The sequence below is a fragment of the Chlorocebus sabaeus genome, chromosome 7 (assembly GCF_047675955.1).
Source record: "Chlorocebus sabaeus isolate Y175 chromosome 7, mChlSab1.0.hap1, whole genome shotgun sequence".
NCBI lineage: Eukaryota > Metazoa > Chordata > Mammalia > Primates > Cercopithecidae > Chlorocebus > Chlorocebus sabaeus.
In genome coordinates this window covers 64,343,164-64,364,376 of record NC_132910.1, presented here as the reverse complement: position 1 = coordinate 64,364,376, position 21,213 = coordinate 64,343,164, and the positions used below count along the sequence as shown (strand labels likewise).

Here is a 21,213-nt window from a genome sequence, read left to right as displayed (position 1 = left end):
TAGAAATCTCCCATTTGATTTGATGGTTAGAAACACTTAATAAACGGATTAAGACGAACAAACTTAACTCTATCATTACTCCCATTTATATATGTTCTTCAGGAAAAAGAATTCCAGAAAATACCAAGCTTCAGTTATCTAAATTTAAGCAAATTATGTTACAATTATTGACCAGAACAAAGGGTGACTATTCCATCACTTCAGGAAATGGATCAAAGATTACACCTAGTTTACACAAGTAGATGGGAAATTAACACCACTGAAGTATACAAAAGATTTTTGGCATCATATGCAAACAGAAATATACACTCATCAATAATCATGTTAATGCAAGGTATTCTATTCCCCAGTATCTAAAAAGTTTAGTCTTCGCTATTTTCTTCCAGTCGTCCCAGGGGTCCTCCTAGGCCTTGAAAACAACTTTTAAACACGTGAGACAAAATTTTAAATCTGGTCCATATCATTTCATACTTAACCCTTTTAATTATTCTCATTTCCTTTTGTGATTTGCTTCTATATAACTAGAACAAGGTTTCATGTGCCAGTAGGTACAGGTCTTAACATGTGGTTCAGGGATATACAACAGAATAGAAGATGGCAGGGACACTGGCCAGACTGAGTTGCTTCACCTTCAGCAGGAAATGAGTTTCGGAATGAAAGGGCCCCCCAATCCCAATCAATGAGCCAGACTTCCAAAGCCAGGAAAACCATGGGGAGTCCTCAGCCAGCCAGAGATCTTCCTATCTGACCTCGGTATTAATAGCTTTTGGTGGCATAAGTCCCAAGAGGCCTAAGTCCTGCAGAGACAGTCCTCTAATCATTATAGTATTTAGCGGGAAGGTTGTGAGGAAGTGACTAAAAAGGAAGCAGGTTCTAAGGATATAAACCTTTATTGGACTCTCAAAGCCACTTTTTTCTCAGTGAGCCATTGTAGGTATTTGACTTGAGTAGCACTCTCTGATTTTGAAGACCAGCCCTTTTCTTGCTATGTCTCTCCCAGTCTCAACTGTATCTCATCCTAGCTGTCTGTTTGTTCAGTCTGACTTCACCAGTCTATTTTAGTCTTTAAATAAAATGATCTGGATCTGAATTTTGGCTCTGCCACATTTGCTGGTGATTCGCAGTATGAGTTTGACAAGTTACTTAACCTGTATGAGCCTCCATTTCATCAAATATAAAACCAAGTTACAATATCCACCTCATTGCATTGCTAAATATTAACAATAACTCAAGTTAAACTGCCCTCTTTAATTGTCTTTATAACTCTGTTAGCAAGTTCTTCATACTCCAGTTTAACTCTCTTTTAACCATTTCTTATTTTGGCTTTTCTACTTTATCAATACTCTGCTTTCCAACATAAAAAGTGTGGTTGAAAACTTCTATCCCATCTTTATGGATGTTTTCAGCCCTAGGCAAAGTCATACCCTAATGGAAAAGCAATATCCTGGTAACTCATACTACATGCTTTCATGGCTGCTCAAGATCAAGGCAGTTAATCCTCCCTGCTACAGTCATATATCTCTCCTTTGAGGATAATGAAGAACAGTTCTACTCATGAGCTTAGTGAAGGGCTCCACATTTATGAACTTTGGTAATCCTGATCAGCAAAATTAATTAAAAGGAGGGCTTGGCTTTTCAAATCCCAGATTTGCAATATATTTAGCAGTGGTTTTTGTTGAGCTTCCTTGATAAAATTAGTATCTACTATCACTAAAATTATCAATATAAGATAAGAATTTATACTTTAGGTTAAAGTAGATACTAACCTGCCTATTTTAATTGTAAAGAAAAAAATTATCCTCAAACCACAGTTAATTTATCTTAAGAATTTCATGTTTCACTGAAATTCGATATAGTTGTGATCACCTAGAATTGTACTTTTCAAACAATGTTTAATGGAGCCACCAGATTCAATGAGGATGTCTCCGGGGAACTTCCTGAAAGCAGGATGAGGAGGAGGGGAAAGAAGAGGGATAAGTGGGTGGGTTCCATATCCCCCATGCCCACTGCAGTCAGAATAGTTCTCTTTGTTAATGCCAGATTTTATTTTTCAAAACGGTTTTGCAACTAAAAAAAAAAAAAATTTTAAGTACCTGAACTAAAAGATCCCTTCAGTCTTATAAAGAGCTCTATGCCCTCAAGTAAACACTCCTAAAAGTCACATGGGAAGCAGAAATTTAGAATTTCTAGTTAAATGGACATATTAACCTTCTTATAATTCAAAGTCAGCAAACTGAAGTCTTTCATCTTCAGGGCCTGTTTAACACTTTCAGTCTAACTCTACTGTCCAAAGAATGCGTAGCAGAGCAGAAAGAATGTGCCTACCTAAGGACACCTGGGTAAGGACAGCAGCCTCTCTTCAGTCATGGTAAAAAAGACATATATTTTGGAGTGCTAAAGTAATCCTTTCTTCAAGGTCAAAAAGTTTTTTTAAAAAATACTTTAAGTTCTAGGGTACATGTGCACAACATGCAGGTGTGCTGGCACATGTATACATATGTAAAAAGTGTTCTTAAATTTTGCCATGAAAATGCTGTCATTAGGACACAAACCAAAACTGAGGACCTAAGAAAAGAAGAGTCAAATCTTTCTTATACCTTCCCTCAAAACAGATTATCCCTGATTTCTGATTTTTAGAGAGTAATATTCGTGTACTTAATATGCTTATAAATGTAAGGAGTTTGATGATACTACAAATTCCCAGTCATCAGTACTTGCCTAATCTAATATTGATCTCTCTGTCTCTCATTCTCCACAAACAATACTTCAATCCTTGCCCTTTTCCTCAAATACTCACTAACAACTCTGGCCACATCTTCTTCACAGAGAAATTACAAACTTTTTCTTGACACCCCCTTCAATGTTCCCTACCAAATCTACAAACCTATCTGTATCTGTACGTATCCTACAGAGATTGCCTTAGCTGTGTTGATGTGCGTGTTATCCTTCCCACTGGCTATAGGTAATTCCCCTTCCTAGACCACCTCCTCCATCACTTCCTTCCTTTTCAGAAACCCATACCTCCAATCTCTCTCTTTTTGCACTGTTTCCATTAAAATGTAAACATGTTTAAGATTCTCTCAACCCAACTTCCCTATCCAGACGCTGGATTCTCCGCACTTTCATTTCCTGACAAAATTTTCAAACAGCTATCTTTTTTGCTAACTGCATCCCCTTATCTCTTATTTACTCCTCAAACCACTCCAGTCTGGTTTCTGCCCCTGCTTCTCTACCGAAACTTCCTTTGCCAAAGTTACTCAGGACATTTACATGTAAAACTCCTGCTGGTTTGTTGATGCATTTATCTTCTTTGACCTGTCAGCAACATTTGGCACGCACTACAAATCATTATTCTTCCCTTCTTTGTCAAGAAGTGGAATTGGTTCTTTTTCATACTATAATCACAGATCTTTCCTCCGAGCTTCTAAGATTCATCTATCCAACTTCTGACTTAGCTTTTATACCTGGAAGTCTCAAATGATGCAAAATGTATTGAAATATATTCATATAATAATATTAATTATATAATAAAGCAGAGTAATATCCGCCCTTTTAAAAATAGCTCAAGCTGGCCAGGCACGGTGACTCATGCCTATAATCCCAGCACTGTGGGAGGCTGAGGTGGGCAGATCACTTGAGCTCAGAAGCTCATGACCAGCCTGGGCAACATAGTCAGAACCCATCTCTACAAAAAAATTAAAAATTAGTAGGGCATGGTGGTGCATGTCTGTAGTTCCAGTTACTCAGCAGGCTGAGATGGGAGGATCACTTGAGCCCGGAAGGTGGAGGCTGCAGTGAGCCATGATTGTACTACTGCACTCCAGCCTGGGTGACAGAGGGAGACCCTGTCTCAAAAAACAAAACAAAAAGAAAATAGCCCAAGCTGATTAATGCTATCTCGTTATCAACATTAATAAAATTGTCTAATTCTCCTTTAGCACTCAAAAGAATAACCACAAAGTATAGAAAATGTAAGTTAAATAACTATCATTCGAAGAGGACAAATTTTTAAGTTATTCCCCCCTCCTTTTATCTTATCTTCAATAGTACATGACCTGAATTTTGTAAGGTCTTGAGGAAATTTCTAAGCAAAATGAGAAATGTGTTAAAAATAACAATTTTATTAAAAAGCTAAGTTGATTTCTCCTCTTTTGGCATTCTCGCATATCTTCTGTTCTTGGATTAAATTATTAATCTAGTACAAAGGCACCATATATGATTTATTGCACCTGAAACATCATGGATATTTGCATGATTGTCAATGTTAATGATGTCATACAACTCATCTAATAGTTCACCATGTAATTTTTTCCTCTGTAACCAAATGAGATGATTTTCACAATATTTCATAGATTCCTTCTAGAAAAGAAACATATTTTTCTAGATGAGATTCATGACTTAAAAATACAAGCAGATTTCCCCAAATCGTGTATGCGATATAAATAGACTAATAATTTTTACATTCTATCATGTAAGTCTAATATTTTCTTCTTCCCTCCTTCTCCTTTATTTAAATGTAGAATCTGGAGAACTCTCCATATGGATGCAATCTGTTTGAATTATTTAGAATCAAATTACTTTATTGACAAGCTTATAGCAATCAATTTTATAAGTAATTATGAAGATAATGTTCTGATCACAGAAAACAAGTTCATAAGTTCTTAGAGAAAATAGATGACTTTGGTGAACAAATCTCAATGTGTTTATTATGTCTATTTATTCAAATTTCTTTCCTCCACCTCCCTTTTTCCAGCAACGAATATCTTGAGGAAGAGACAATCAATCTATTTACCTTTTCATTCCCAAATAATACCGATGATAATTGCCTAGACTACAGAAAGAAAAGTCTTACAGTATATTACATTTCTTATAATTACAAAATTGTTAATGCTATAACATCTTTAAATTTGTTTTCATAAAAATTGTTTTTACCAAAATAGTACTTAGTTACATGCTAACCTCCATGTCTTTTTATAAGATTCTTTTAAAGTAATATTTAAAATACCAGAAGTACCTTTTGCAACATGGTGGTCATTTGAAATATCAATTCTTCATGTCTCTTTTCATTACTTACCTAAAAGGATAAAAAAGAGAAAATATTAGAAGTTTGAAACCATTTCAATTTATCATTAAGAACAGTTTCTATATTTCAAATCAAAATAAGTTTGTAGCAGGCACTGATAGAGTTCTTCATTTTAAAAAGTCACTATTATAAATGCAAAAGAGCAAAGCAAAAATATTTGAACATTTCAAGAGTTCAGTAAAGTAACCAAAACAGAATGTGATAAAAGATGAAAAATAGCCTATTAATATGTAAGAGAAATAGATTTTTTAAAACATGAGAATGTCCATTCAATCATAAGTAGATTCATAAGAATCTTGAGTGACTATGTTTACTTTCAGAGTCTGTCTAAATGCATGAAAAAGCATTGCCTGAAATTGCTGACCAAAGAGTATTAAATTGAATAAGCATTCCCTACCTAACAGTCAATGACAAAAACTAAGAAATGGCAGACACATGTGGCCTATCCCTTCTTCTTCCTTTTATAACTGCCATTTGTTAAACATCTACAATATGTCAGCAGCTACACTAGCCATCTCATATATCGTATCTATTTATCCTTCATGACAAGTCGTAAAATAGGAATTACTAAGTGTCCTTTACAGGTAAGAAAAACTAAACATCATAAAGTTTACTTGACCAGCATTGCAAATGCCAGAGCCAGTATATATCCATCTCTAAAGTCTTCTTTTTTTATTATATTTTGCTGCTTCCTTTCAAAAGATTTGGTTTATTTACATGTTACATAATATCAAGAGATTGGACAAGTTTTTAATGCCAAAATCTTGTTATATTACATCAGGTTATGCTAACTGCTCGCATTATTGTACCACAATATATCAGACTTTCATGAGATTTGATTTCACCTCTGGTATCATTAAGCCACTAACATATGGCCATGCTTCTACTTTATTTTCTCTTATTCTTCAAAGCATATTGGAACTTTAACAGCCATTCACTGACATTCAAGCCCATGAATGGTTATGAAAACATGAAAGACTCAAATACTAAGTGTTAGAAATGATCCAATGGCTTAGGATCCCTGGACCAATTACAGCAGAATCACTAAGCGTGCTTTTTTAGAAATCTCAGTGTTGAGTCGCACGTCAGTATACTTTTTAAAGACTACACTTTCTACAAACTCTCCAAGATGATCCCTCTGCATATTAAAGCATAGGAAAATATGGCAAGAATCACTGCCTTATACCAGTGGTTCCTAGATCAGCAGAATGAGCATCACGTGGAAACTCGTTAGAGATGCAAATTCTCAGGCCCCCCCTCCACCTTCCAATAAGAAACTGGAAGTGGGGCCCAATACTGTGTTTTAACAAGCCTTCCAGATAATTTTGATGCAGTTGGAAGTTTGAGGACCATAGCCCAATGTGAAACAATCCTGGATTTTCTTGGCCGGAGGGTTTTCACTATCTCACTTGTGAACTATTAATATTTAGAGCTATTATGATGGAGTCAAGGAAGTGTCATTCTTCAGTTTCCAGGAGGCTCTCTGAACTCCCGGGAATAGCCCTCTGGCACATACCATGTTCAATGCCCCCAGTCCTCTTTCTTCCCCTTATCTTACTTGATCTACTCTTTGTCTATATTAAAATGTTATAGTTTCAACAGATGTGGTGTCCACATTCACATAAACCTTAATAGGAGCTATTAAAATTATAAACACGTATTCAGACACTGAAATCACAACCACCGTTTTTAAATTTCCTTGGAATTGTGTATGTAACGACAGTTATCAGATAGGTACCATAATACTTATTTGAAGAAAAATCTTCCCATAGTTCACTTTGTATGTGGTGAACAATCCTCTCTGTGTCTTAGTACAAATTCAGAAAGGACAACATTTAAGCATTCATAAGAACTTTCTATGAAAAAGACTAATCAAGGCCGGGCGCAGTGGCTTAAGCCTGTAATCCCAGCACTTTGGGAGGCCGAGACGGGCGGATCACGAGGTCAGAAGATCGAGACCATCCTGGCTAACACGGTGAAACCCTGTCTCGACTAAAAACCACAAAACATTAGCCAGGCGAGGTGGCGGGCGCCTGTAGTCCGAGCTACTCGGGAGGCTGAGGCAGGAGAATGGCGTAAACCCGGGAGGCGGAGCTTGCAGTGAGCTGAGATCTGGCCACTGCACTCCAGCCTGGGCGACAGAGTGAGACTCCATCTCAAAAAAATCAAAAAAAAAAAAAAAAAAAAAAAAAAATTAAAAGAAAAGGACTAATCAAATTGAAATAAGAACATAACCTCCAGGTGTCAAAAGAATAAAACAGGTTCACAAAAACCTGGCCCAATTAAAGTCCAAGGCATATAGACAGTAACATCACAGAATATTAATTGTGGACCAAGTTGCTTTCCAGCTCTTATATTAGTGAATGCGCTAACAGGAACCTGATTCAACATCTCACAACAGTGTGGAACATAGGAAAATCAATGTTGTGCACGGCATGCTGAGCAAAGTGTTCCATCTGACATTTAGAACTGGTTGCACTCAGCTACTTTTAATTTTAGTCCCAATTTCAAGAGACTGCCAAAGACACAAAGCTACTGCTTAAAGTCCTTGCTTCCAGCTCCCATTGGGCTGATCTGTAGAGCCTTTGAATACTCAGTTCCACTGACAGAACACACATTATTTCCTTTTGAAACTGAAAAACCAGTTCCTGGGCTTTTGCATACATGTTTATTCTTCTCCAAGAAACTCAAGAGCGATTTAAGTGCTCTCCTCTTCACTGTGAGTCTGTAACTCTTCTCTCTTAATGATGCAGTGTCTTAGGCTTAGCTCAGTTTAAAATGCACTTTCCTGGCTGCCTTCAGATTCACAATTCAATTTGATTCTCCTGGCCTCTGGCTGTTGAATAACTTTCGATGGTGAAATATATTACCTCTCTTTTTCTTCTTCTTCTTTTTTTTTTTTTTTTTTTTTTTTTTGAGACAGAGTCTCACTCTGTCACCCAGGCTGGAGTGCAGTGGCATGATCTTGGCTCACTGCAACTTCTGCCTCCTGGGTTTAAGCGATTCTCCTGCCTCAGCCTCCTTCCTGAGTATTACAGGATTACAGGCACCTGTAATCTTCCTGGGATTACAGGCACACGCCACCATGCCCAGCTAATTTTTGTATTTTTAGTAGAGATGGAGTTTCACCATGTTGGTCAGGCTGGTCTCAAACTCCTGACCTCATGATCCGCCTGCCTCAGCCTCCCAAAGTGCTGGGATTACAGGCATGAGCCACCGTGCCTGGCCTTTTTCTTCTTTTAAGGCAGAGATTTTGCTTTGAGGTTGCAAAGAAACAACACTGAAAACCATTTGTAACAAAAAATTAACTAGATACTTTCAGCATCAGTTTATCAGGATCTCTTTCCTCCCAAACTTTATAAAAAACTTCCTATAAAGATGAAGACTCACTAATTTTAACCCAGTACTTTTTTCTCCTAACTTTAACAAGCACTAAGATACTAAATAATAGATAACGTTGCTTTCCCTCATATTCTAGCCATTTTCTGGAATGTATGCTTCCATTTATACCTTATAGTTATCCAATTACAACTGCTAAAAACCCATATCTGAATAATTGAATGAATAGTTACATGGCTGTTGAAACCCTAAATGTGGTCACTCTAATACTCAAAAAAAAATGACTCCCTACAAAAAGGCATGCAGTGCTAACAGTGTATAAGGCATTATATAGGTGCCTTCCAATCTAGTTGGAGATGACATAATGAAACCAAAAGAGTTAATAATAAAAACTTATAACTTATAGTGCATTCCCAAGTACCAAAAATTATATTGACTACATACATTATCTCAACTGGTATTCAAAACAACTTCATGAAAACCCTCCTATTATCTACATTCTGCAGACAAGGAAAATGAGGCTCTTGCCCAACACCATATTGCTAATCAATGGCAGGAATGAAAACCAAATCTAGATTTTCCTGCTTCAAGAAGCCTTGGTCTTATCTGTAATTGGTTTTATAAATCAAGCAATGTAAATTAGAAGGCATATTGGTGGGTCAGGCATTAAAAGGCTTGGTGGAGGGTAGTCTTCACAGAGGTGATGAAACTTAAGCTGAGTTTTGACATAATTAAGAGGACAGAACAGAAATAGAAATTGGGGGAAGGAGAAAGATGGAAAGAGGGAGACTTGAAGGAAGGTGTTAAGTGGGGTTAATACTGGCTTAAGCAAATGTACAAAGCAGGATTTCTCAAGGTAAGCTCAAATAGTGAACATTGTACCCAATAGATAAATTTTAACCCCCTCCCCCTTGTTCCCCCTCTCCCACTTTTGAAGTCCCCAGTGTCTGTCAGGAAATACATTATTTATGCAGATCATCACTTACCATCTTTGACATAAATCATACTCCCCATATGTGAACATTAAATAATGCTTCATCATAACCAAAAGCAATGTACAGACCATGTATGGATCCTAATCTGAACAAACCAATTGAAAAAAAGGCAGGTTTGAGATAAGAGATAATCAGGGAGATATGGGTATTAGATATTTGAACTAAACTATCTTAAAGAGGTGTAATAATGGCATGGTGGATATGGTTTTTTAAAATGTCTTGCTAGTTAGAGGCATAATAAAATATTTACAGATAAAATGACATAATGTCTGGTGTTCACTTTAAAATGCTCTGGAAAAATGAAACCAAAAAAACGTGGGGTGGAAGATAGATGGAACAAAATCAGTAAAATGATGACAATTGTTGAAGCTAAGTGGATACATGATATTCCTTATATTATTCTCCTTACTTTGGTCCACATTTGAAATTTTCCACAAAAGACTTTTTTAAGAGCCTCATGAAATGTGGCCAGTAAGACAAAAACACCACCAAAACTTTGGTCTATACAGAGAGATGACCCCTCAAAATAGCTATATCATTCATTCATTCATTCATTCATCCTGTGGTTTTTGAGTCTACAGTGTGCAGGGGGTTGTTCAAAGGTGAATGAGACACTGTTCCTGCACTCACAGATCTTATAATCATATACGGGATGCAGGATGGAAAACTAATGACAGCAATCCAGAGTCATCATGGTGAGCAGATATGGACAAAGGACGTGATTAAGTTTAATATTTAGAAAACTTGCTCTGGCTAAAGGGATGGATTGATGAAAAGCAGAGAAAATGAAGATGGGAAACTAAGACACTACCAATGAAACTGAAGAAGATGTGATGGATATTAGAAATGCAGAAGAAGTAATTTAATTCTCATACTACTTATAATTTATTTCTAGTATTCATAAAATAGTTCAGGCTATTAGGTGCCTATGTTGTACCCAATCCTACAGAGAAAACCTTGTTTAGAATCCTCTCATCTATGCTAATGGCTAAGAAAATGGTGTTTTTATGGGGCCAGACAGAGAAAAAAGAAGAAATTGTATATGCACGTTCATCTTAGTAATAATGTAAATAGCAACTAACAAAATGAGAAAATTATAGTTTAAAATTATTTTGGATGTTACTAAGAAAATATGTAAATACACAAATTTAAGCAACCAGTTTAATTGAAAGGGAGCTCCTTTTTTCTGAGCTCCAACATGTGGTATTTGGAATCCTAACTACTAAGGTCACCTCCGTATTCTGTTAAAGAAGTTACTTTCCTAACTTTCACTACAATTAAAATACGCATAAAGATATTCAAGTCTTTGTACTATTGCTTTCACTCATTTTTAAATAAAAACAATGAGATTACACCCACAGGCGAGTCTTCACAACCCCCATCAACCTGGATAGAGTTGAGCTAGGAAGCAGCACACAAGGGTTAGGAAATGCCTTTCCCTTCCCTAAGTGAGGTATTAGACATGCTGAAAATACCCTCCATGGTGGTCATTTCTTTCAGTGTCTCTCAGTCAGAATGAAATATCTGAACTGACAGTTGTGGATCAGTGTCTGTAGGGCAACAATTTCTTCATGGAGCTGACACATCCCAGAGAAAAACACCATCCTCTGCTTCCTCCTCTTTTATCTCCTGGTGTGTCAACTACAAAAAAAATTCTTCCTCTTGGAAAAAGGGCTGACTAAGTCATGAGCTAGTTATTTAGGTCTATGTTCATTAGACAGGAGAAAGAAGAAAATGAACTGTTTCATTTGTTTTTATTATTTTCAAGGTCTTTTTCTCGAGTTAGTTTTAAATTAATTTCCAAATATGGAATCTAGAATTTTTATTTGAAAGAGTAGTCAACACTGGTTTAAAAATGGTTGGCTTCAGTGGAGAAACCTTATAAACACTGTGTCAGCCAAGTGACCAGAGTTCACATCAACAGCACTGTCATGTTCACAGTGCTACTCTTGATATAATGTGATGAAAATGGAACTTTATTCTGTGATCAAAACATGTAATCTATGAGAAAATCATAGACAAATTTCAATAAAGGGATATCCCACAATGTACTTAACCAGTACTCCTCAAAACTGTCAAGAGCATAAAAAACAAAGAAAGCCTATGAAGCTGTTACAGACAAGAGGAGACTAACAAGACACGACTATATAAATGTGGTATCCTAGAAAAGAAAAGGGGCATTTGGTTAAAAACTTTAAAAATCTCAATAAACTATGGACTTTAGTTAATAATAACACAATAACTTTATTTAATAATAATTTATTAATTACAATAAATATACCATGCTAATATAAAATGTTAACAAAGAAGAAATTAAGGAGAGAGGATAATCCCATAACTCTGTACTATTCACTCAATTTTTCTATAAACGTACAAATGTTCTAAAAAGTAGTCTATTAATAAAATAAAGATGGTTGGCTTCTCCTTTGATAAAATGTCAAAATATTTTCTCACCTTTTTGATTTATAGTTTATGTCCTATAAATTAATACTGATTTGATAGTAAATTTGGTTTTTTGAGATATTTGAGAAGAATATGCTTATTTTCTTCACTACCACAAAATAGATCTCCCAGCCTCAAAAAGGAAATATACAGGCAACTAGTTCTTATTATTCTTGGAAATAACGGGAATAAAAAGCTCTTCCAGAGACAAGAGTGCTGACACCTTCTGGAGAGGCATTCTGCCGCTGCTAGCTGAAACGGTGAGCAAGGGGAATTGCAATGCCTTGGTATCTCAGGTCCTAAACAGATGTTCAAGCCACTGACCAAGCAGATGCACAGCATGGAGAGCTGAGCATCCATCTGGCCTCCCCCATAAAAAGACTGAACATCATCAGTGCATGGATATTTTTAGGGCTAGAAAGATCCTTAAGAGATGATCTGTTTTAATCCCTTCATTTTCACAGATGAGGACATTTTAATGGCCAACTAATTTCTGATCGGCAATCCTCTTACTACTCTTAAGAAATGTGAAAAATAAAGAGGCTGATCCTAAGAGGTTAAAGAAAATCAGTTGCTTTTCTTCATAACGATGTATGCAAATGACTTCTGCTTGAGACAGATGATGTTTTCCATTTGAACTCCTATTGTGGAGAAGGGGAAAATGAAAAAAGTAACAAGGATGAAGACATGAACAAGAGGCATTGAACAAAGAAACGGAATATTGGCAGACTGGGTCAAAGAACCCCAGGCTCCCGGGAAAACCCAGGAGAGAGAAACTTCTCCTGTCATGGGGGACCAGAAGCTATAGCTATGCAAGGTGTTTGAAGAGAGGCATGGTTTTAGTTTTGCCCGAAGGAATATTTAAAGAATTGGCCACTTCCTCAGTGACCAGTTATCAGAGAAAGTCAGAGAGTGAGCTTCTCTAACCTCAGCTGTAAGAGAAATATGACTTGTCAGATCACCAGCTATAAAAGAAGCAGAGGGGAGAGTGTGCCAGGCAAGGAAAATGCAAAAAACAAATTCATGATTGAGGAGTTATCATCCCCTTTCATACAGAGGCTTCACTTTAATTGGCGTATCTATATGTAGTTCATATGTTGAGCATCCTCACACTGGAGTTAAGTGGTTTGGTCTTTAAATAACAGCTTCACTATAAGGGTAGCGCCTCATTGGAAGGAGCAGGTAAGTGAGTGGCTGTGGCCGTGGTTCCAAGGCTGAATAAAGGGAGAAGCCCTGAAGGTCTCAGGTTGGTGACAGCAGGAATGACAGCTAAAAAAACAGGCAGTTTGAGCCTGGCATTTACAGTGTTTATCCAAACCAGCCACATAGCAGCAGTAAAAACTTGACCAAGGCCAGGAGCGGTGACTCAAGCCTGTAATCCAAGCATTTTTGGGAGGCTGAGACGGGCGGATCACGAGGTCAGGAGATCGAGACCATGCTGGCTAACATGGTGAAACCCCATCTCTTCTAAAAATACAAAAAATTAGCCGGGCATGGTGGCGGGCACCTGTAGTCCCAGCTACTCCGGAGGCTGAAGCAGGAAGCAGGAGAATCGCTTGAACCAGGAGGCGGAGCTTGCAGTGAGCTGAGATCGTGCCACTGTACTCCAGCCTGGATGACAGAGTGAGGCTCCGTCTCAAAAAAAAAAAAAAAACTTGACTGAAAGCTCTTTAACCTCGTTCCTTAGCATCTGAGGTCATGAATGAGACCTCAAAGGTGTCTTTCTCTACTTCAGAAAAGCATTATCAGCACTCACATTTATCTGTCCTTTCTACAAGGAAAAGGAAATCTCAATAAGCTGGAAGTTTTAATGCTACATTTCTCAATCCTTTTTTTCTCCCTTCGCTTTTTGTTCTGGTAAAAATGGTTTCTATTCTGTTTCCAGTGCACAGATTTTACCTCTCAGAATTGTTACTTGCTTAAATAAAGCAAAGGGCTTAACAACAGACTGAAGGTAGGAGTAATTAATGTTTACACCTGAGAATTTGCCCCTGATGAATAAACGACTATGCTCTAAACAGAACCTACAGCCCATAGTCTATATCACACATGGCAAAAGAAACAGCTTTTGAAGACATATACTGTAGCTCCTTCCTCCTGTGGCTGGAAAACAAAGTACAAACAGCTAAGCTCTCTCTAAATAACCAATGGACATAAATTAAGTCAGAGCTTTGCTCCAAGTCCAGCAATCCTGCTGACCCTTCCAAGTCTTCTAAAGTGAGCTCCTTTTTCTCTGTCAGAGACTTTGGGCGTAATGGCCTGGAACTGAAGCAGTAGGGTGGCGAGTGGTGAGAGAATGAGAACAAATGCTTTCATTATGCAGCTTGCTGTGGCAAAATGAGTTTGACTCACAAATGCAACACAATTGGGGCAATGTAGAGGCCACAATGCAGCAACACTGAATCACAGACAGTTTGAATGCTCTCGCTTTGACACATACTCTCAGTTGCCCAGTTTTCTGACATTACTGTCAACCAAGAAAACTATTTTTGAGTTGCTTTTGTTCTTATTTTGATTTTGGAATTTATAAACACTCAGGAAAATAAACTCTCTAGTTTGGGGACAGATCTTGTGGGATGTTAGGCAGACTTTCAATGTAACCAAACAATGTAATGAAGTTGCTTATGAATTAAAAGTGTTCCTTTGGATTCTTGGCATCATTGTATCTCATCTGAAAAAAGACAGAAGTGCCAGCATCTGCAAGCTCTGGGGATATCTGAGCATAATAGCAAAATTGTGGCCTCAGTGGAGTGTTAAAAAAAAAAAAATCTATTTAATTCCCCAGAGAACAGATAATGATAAATTTCTGCCACTCTGAGGAGAAATCCATGGCGTTCAGCACCTAAAAGATTGTAAAATTGGTGGGGAAAATAATCCTGATGGTCACTAATGAATGAAAATTCCTTTTGCAAATCCTGCTCTGAATGATTATTTTTTCTTTTAAATTGAAAAATAGGCTTGCCTACCCAAGTCTATGAAAGGGACGATTAAAAGACTTTATGGTGAGTGTATCAAGTTCTCCCTAAGTACTATATTGATGTCATCCACTGTGGTATTAGGCTAATATGTCTGGTTTTTTGGTGCCATCTGTATTTTTCAGACAAGCGGAATATGAGAGCAACAATTCTAAGTGGTTCAATGCTTATCACAACAAAAATTTCCATTAAGAATTTCCATTAGGAAAATATGTTTAAGACTATTTAGGATAACTAAATTACTCTTAGGCCACTTACCAGTACATTGATGCTTCATCTCTAAGCATCTCCATTGGGAGAGGCTTTACAAAACTTCTGCACAAAATGTGTCTAATGCACCAGCATCCTGATGTCACCAGTTCTTTAACCCTATCAGGCATTTGGCAGTTTACTGGGAATTGTACCACTTATTAGTTATAGTCAAAGACTGGGGGGGAAAAAGAAATACTGTACATCAAATCTGGCTTTCAGATCTTGCAACCCTGTCATATCTATGAGCTCTGCTATTCTAAAGCATGTTTCATTGATGTGACTCAAAGAAATCATAGCTAAAATATAACAAACTTCCGTCTTGTTTCTGCTCCTATAAAATCAAGCTGAAACAGCCAAGGGATGGTGGAAAAAGTGGAGGACTGAGTTCTAGGGGTGACAATACAAAAGAACATCATGCTCCCAATAAAAAATGACATGGATTCATGGCTCTTCAAGTATTTGCATTTTACCATGTTTTCTAGGCCCAGCTTTTAGGAAATTGTGGAACATTCTACAGCACACTGAGATAAATGTTTAGTTCCTCACAATAATATGTTACTAAATCTACAGCTTTCCATTATCGTCAACTCTTACATAGAACAGCAACATAATCAGCATTCATTTGTAAAGTACTTTCATAACTTAAAGTTTGAAAGTTTTCAAATTATAAAAATAATATATATGTATGTATACTACATATGTACATGTAATACCAAATACAAAAATTTTGTGTCGATCAATAATTTTAATCTCCTTAAAAAGAAAAGACTAGAGATTCCTTCTATTCATATAAATGAATGGAGCTCACCTCCACTAGACTGAATTTCTCAAGGACAGGAAGCCAGGCTTGTACTCACTTCTATATCACAGGGCCTATTACATGCCTAGCCCATAGTAAGTTCTCAAGAAATGAGAGAATTTGATGTTTTTTTTAAAAAAAGAAGAAGCCAACTAGGGCATTTTGAAATGGGACATCACAGAGTTTAGAGATGAAGAGTCGATGTGGTGCTGTGGAAATTGCACAAGAGCAAGGGTCAGCAAGCTTGTGTTTGCATCCTCATTTTCCCATTTCCTGTCTGTATGATCTTTTGTTTTGTTTTTTGAAACCAAGTGTTGCTCTGTTGCCTAGGCTAGAGTGCCTGCCGCGGCACCATCTCCGCTCACTCTATCCTCCGCCTCCTGGGTTCAAGCAATTCTTGTGCCTCACCCTCCCCAGTAGCTGGGACTACAGGTGCATGCTGCCACACTGGGCTAATTTTTTTTGTATTTTTAGTAGAGACAGGGTTTTTGCCTTGTTGGCCAGGTTGGTCTCAAACTCCTGACCTCAAGTGATCACCCACCTCAGCTCCCAAAGTGCTGGGATTTCAGGTGTGAGCCACCATGTCTGGCCTGCATGACTTTGAATAAGTAACTATATCTCTGTGGAGGTTTCCTCCATCTCTAAAAAGGGGAGAAGAACCTTGCAAGACCATTATGGAATAGAGAATATATACAGCATGCAAAGTTGATAAATGGTCATTATTATGACAGTGTTTCCCAAAGTTGTTTATATTAAGTTGGTACAAAAGTAATTGCAGTTTTGCCATTAAAAGTAATGTCAAAAACCACAATTACATTAGCAAATTAAGATTTAAGGTGCTCGCTGGGTGTGGTGGCTCACACCTGTAATTCCAGCACTTTGAGAGGCCGAGGCAGGAGGACTGCTTGAGCTCAGGAGATTGAGACCAGTCTAGGCAACAGAGAGAAACCTCATCTTTATGAAAAAATATTTTTAAAAAAATTAAATAGGTGTGGTGGAATGCACCTGGGGTCCCAGCCTACTTGGGATGCTGAGGTGGGAGGATCTCTTGGGCTTGGGAAGTTGAGGCTTCAGTGGGCCTAGGCAATAGAGTGAGCAACCCTGTCTAAAAAAAAAAAAAAGATTTAAAGTACATTATTATTATTATAATTTACAATAATAACAATATTCATACTTGTAGGTATAATGCACTTTCCCAAATACCTTATATGCTTTATCATATTAATCTAGTCAATAACCATATAAAGTAGTATTATCTTCATTTTACATATGAGAAAATTGAAATTAACATTCCCAGGATTGTTTATAAGATTGGAGCTAGAATATCAGAATGAGTTCTTAAGAAAACAAAACAACTTTAAAAAAACTATCTATCTGAAATATAGTTGAAATAACCATTTGGGGTATATATTATCTGCTATAAAGGACTTGTAAAAAAAAAAAATTATAGAATGGGCAAACGCATGAATATTTACCCACTCCGCATCCTAAAGTCCATCCTAAAATCAACAGCTTAAGAAGCAAAATATGTGGAGTTCGATTGGTTTTGCAGACATCAAACTAATATCCCATATCCTATGACCTCAGGATTCAAAAAGGATAAACTAATAACAAGAACAAAAGGAACAATTATGCCTCAAAGTTTCACTTCAATATCCTTAGCATGGATATCAGTCTCTTTGATTCTGAATCTTTACAGCTCTGACCATGTGAATATGAAACACTGCTATTTTCTAACAGCAGTACATCCAAGGTCTAGAGCTGGTAAACAGGACAATGTCAGCATTCATAACAAGTCCATATCTTTATAAAGTACTTTATATTCATAAAGAGCTTTCAAACACTTTACTTCAAAATTCTTCAGTTGGGTAATTGTTATGATCCTTAATAATTACAGAAGCTATCATTTGTTGAGTTTCTATAATAAGCAGGACATTATATACATGCCTACACACACATGCAGACACTTACTTCATTCTGATCTTCACAACAGCCCCATAAACTAGATATATTTATAGTTTACCAGTGAAACAGCTGGGACTGCTTGCCCAAGGGACTTACCCAAGATTAACAGAGGCAGTCTAATTCCAAGGGCAAATGTTCCTGCTATGCCAGGGCTATTTCCCCTTTTCTAGCACATAACGCCAATCAAATTTTTGTGTATATAGCATTTGCATAATGGCCTCTTCCATTTCCGTCCCTTCCTTCCCCCTGGAATTCAGAACTGTTTCACTGGCTCAGAGCCACCTAGAACTCCCACACCCCATCTGAATCAGCCCTCCAGGATCATCAGGTGCTAAATATTTCTCCTACCCCAATTCCCACCCACCCACTGCTATCATCCGAGCCCATCTCTATATTCTTAATGTTTTTTTGAAATACAAATTATCCTTGTAACCATGGATGCTAGCACATTTTATTATTCTGGGATAACGTATTCATTCATACCTTTAGTAAATATTTATTGAGAACTTATTAGGTAATGCTTTCAGAAAATGAATGCTTTAATTCTAAGGACTGACTATAGAAATGAAGCTGTATTTATCTTCAGGCAAGTCTTTTGATACCACTCAAAGCATAATGACAGAAATCACTCTTTCTCCATGTGTAGTAATAGACAATACTTACCAAGGGTTTCCTCTTTCCTAATGCTATGCACGTATAACCTCATTTAAAATACAATTAAATGGTATTAATAATATTATTTTTATTTTATATATGAGGAAACTGAGGCACAGTGGTGAGGCAGTTTGACAAATATAAGATGGCTAGTAAATGGTAGAATCAGGATTTGAACTTAGCTCTGCTTCCAGAGCTGCTACTTCTAACTACTAAGCTATATTACCTCTAGTTTTTTAAAGAATTAGGGTATTTATAGATTCTAATTTGCCTTGGATAATTTTGATATAAGCTTGCTTTCTTCATGCATAATTAATAGCACTGCTTTTAACTCTCAAAAGTATACTGTTTTGAAAAATAAATTATATTGTCACCCTGTCTCCAATAAAAAAAAAATTTATAACTTGACATGGCTGGAATAGAAAATAGCACAAGATTATTAATTTTGTAGGTTTTATTGTAAGCAGATAAACAAATTATATCATGTATTCGCTGGGACACAAAGAAAGCATGGGAAGGAAGAAAAAAAAACGAAGATGAGTAGTCATCAATCTTGATTTAAGAACAGGATCTGCTACTGGTTAGTTATGTGGCACGAGGCAAGTCACATAACCTCTGAGTCTCAATCTCATCTGTTACATAGAGTTTAAAACACCAAATCCAGTGTTATGGTGAAACGTAAATGATATTACATAGGAAAATACCTGGAACAGTAACTTTACACCTGGAACATAAAAAACTGTCAAAAAGATAGATGATTAGTTATTCTTTGGAACACAGTTTCCCTTGGCCTGCACACTACATTGCTTTTCCACTGTAAATGAAAAGGAGTTCTTAAAAGGATTAAACAGTCTTTGGATAGGCACCTAACATCGCAGAGCCCATAGAAATGTACATCATAGGCGGGGTGCAGTGGCTCACACCTGTAATCCCAGCACTTTGGGAGGCCGAGGTGGGTGGATCACCTGAGGTTGGGAGTTCAAGACCAGCCTGACCAATATGCAGAAACCCTGTCTCTACTAAAAATACAAAATTAGCCGGGCATGGTGGCACATGCCTGTAATCCCAGCTACTAGGGAGGCTGAGACAGGAGAACAGCTTAAACCTGGGAGGCAGAGGTTGCGGTGAGTTGAGATCATGCTATTCCACTCCAGCCTGGGCAATAAGAGCAAAACTCCATCTTGGAAAAAAAAAAAACAGAAATGTATATCATAAATTCCTGCTACAAACTTTATTCTTCAGAGTTACTGCATTGGGAATTATGTATGAAAACAAATCCACTTCAAAATGCATTCCTTGAAGACCATGTAATATTCTACAGCCCAAATATCGGATCATTGTAGGTGGCCTCACATATAGGTTGAAGTGGCAGAACCACACCATGCTCTTGAATACTATTTAATTTTGTTCTAGAATCTGGTACTTCAAAGACTGAGGAGCCAAGTTTCAAGGCTCATCTTGAGGGAACAGAAAAGGAAATCTCAGAGCAGCAAAGTACATAAAGAAAGCTCTTTCCCTTTCTCCCACTGTGAAAGAACAAAACTATTTGGCAAGAAATGTTATGTTTGTACCTCCTCGTACTGTTTTTAAAGGAAGAAAAAGAGGTAAAAGAGAATGGAGGGGTCTGAATGTGTTATAAGCCCCAATGCTATTAGTTTAACATTTCCTAAGCCTGTTTAATTGTTTCCTTCGTCTTTTGTTTAAGTAGTCTCTCCTCATAGCATGTCTTTGCTAGACAGTAATGAGGCAAAATGCTGAAGAGTGATGTATTTTTTACTTACAAGCTATAAAAAGAAGAAACAAATTTACAACTGCACTCAACAAAGAAAACATTACGGTCCCACAGACCTCTGCAACCCTGAGTCCTTGTATTGAGATTCATCCAGCACCGGCTAACATTATGTGGTAATCGTGTTTCCTCAAACTCAAATAATTCATGCCAATTACATAACTCACACAACTCCCTATGGATTCAGCAATTCTTGAACAGCTGGGATATGAAGTAAAGACCATAAACTCAGTTCTTTTCAAGGAGAAATTACAACACAAACCTATTGGATTGTGACATGCTTTATTAATAAAGAAAGTATCATGTTTTACTTTCATTTCTCACATTAATTTGTAAAGTAGAAATAATTCATCATTTTTAAAGAAAATAATTAGGAACCCAGCCAAAAAAAAAGAAAAAAATAGAAAAATCTAAATTTTAAGAAAAGCACACACAAAAAAAAGTGAGTCATCTAAAATAAAGTGGAGAAAATGTTTATTCTTGTCTACACAGTGTACCTCTGCAGAATGACTGAGCTAGCTTGTAGTCAGAAGGATGAGCATAGGCCGTGTGGAGCATACATCCCTAAGTGTATATAATAGCCCATAGTATTCTGCCTATTGTAGAAACAACATCATGCATCACTCACCCCAAAGAGAAGAAAGGGCAATATCTCCCATAAAAGAGATGATGAATGGTAAGTGCACCCCGTTCAAGAGAATTTAAGGTTTTGTTTTGGTTTTGTTTTGGTTTTTTGAATGAGTGATCCCAACAGCTATAGCACTCATGGAATTCAAGTACTGTAAGTGGTATTGTTTCTACTAAAAAAGCTGAACAAACTAGAGGAGAAATGTTTATTTTAAGAAAATCTTAAATAAATTGAGATTTTTAAGGAGAAATGTGTCATTGATAGAGAAACTAGAAATTATAATTCACAGTTT

General features: G+C 37.0%; 1 protein-coding gene across 9 annotated transcripts in view; it reads right to left on the bottom strand.

Annotated features, from left to right (window-relative positions):
• ANK2 (ankyrin 2) overlaps positions 1-21,213 on the bottom strand; it is a 686,172-nt gene that overhangs the window by 469,894 nt on the left and 195,065 nt on the right. For 8 of the 9 annotated variants that reach the window (XM_073017562.1, XM_073017565.1, XM_007999613.3 and 5 more), the window contains exon 2: positions 5,015-5,074. The exons of the other annotated variant lie outside the window; for it this stretch is intronic. In XM_073017562.1, coding sequence (XP_072873663.1) covers positions 5,015-5,035 — 21 coding nt within the window. In that variant the 5' untranslated portion in view covers positions 5,036-5,074. The remainder of the gene's footprint in view (positions 1-5,014; positions 5,075-21,213) is intronic. 9 annotated transcript variants of the gene reach the window in all.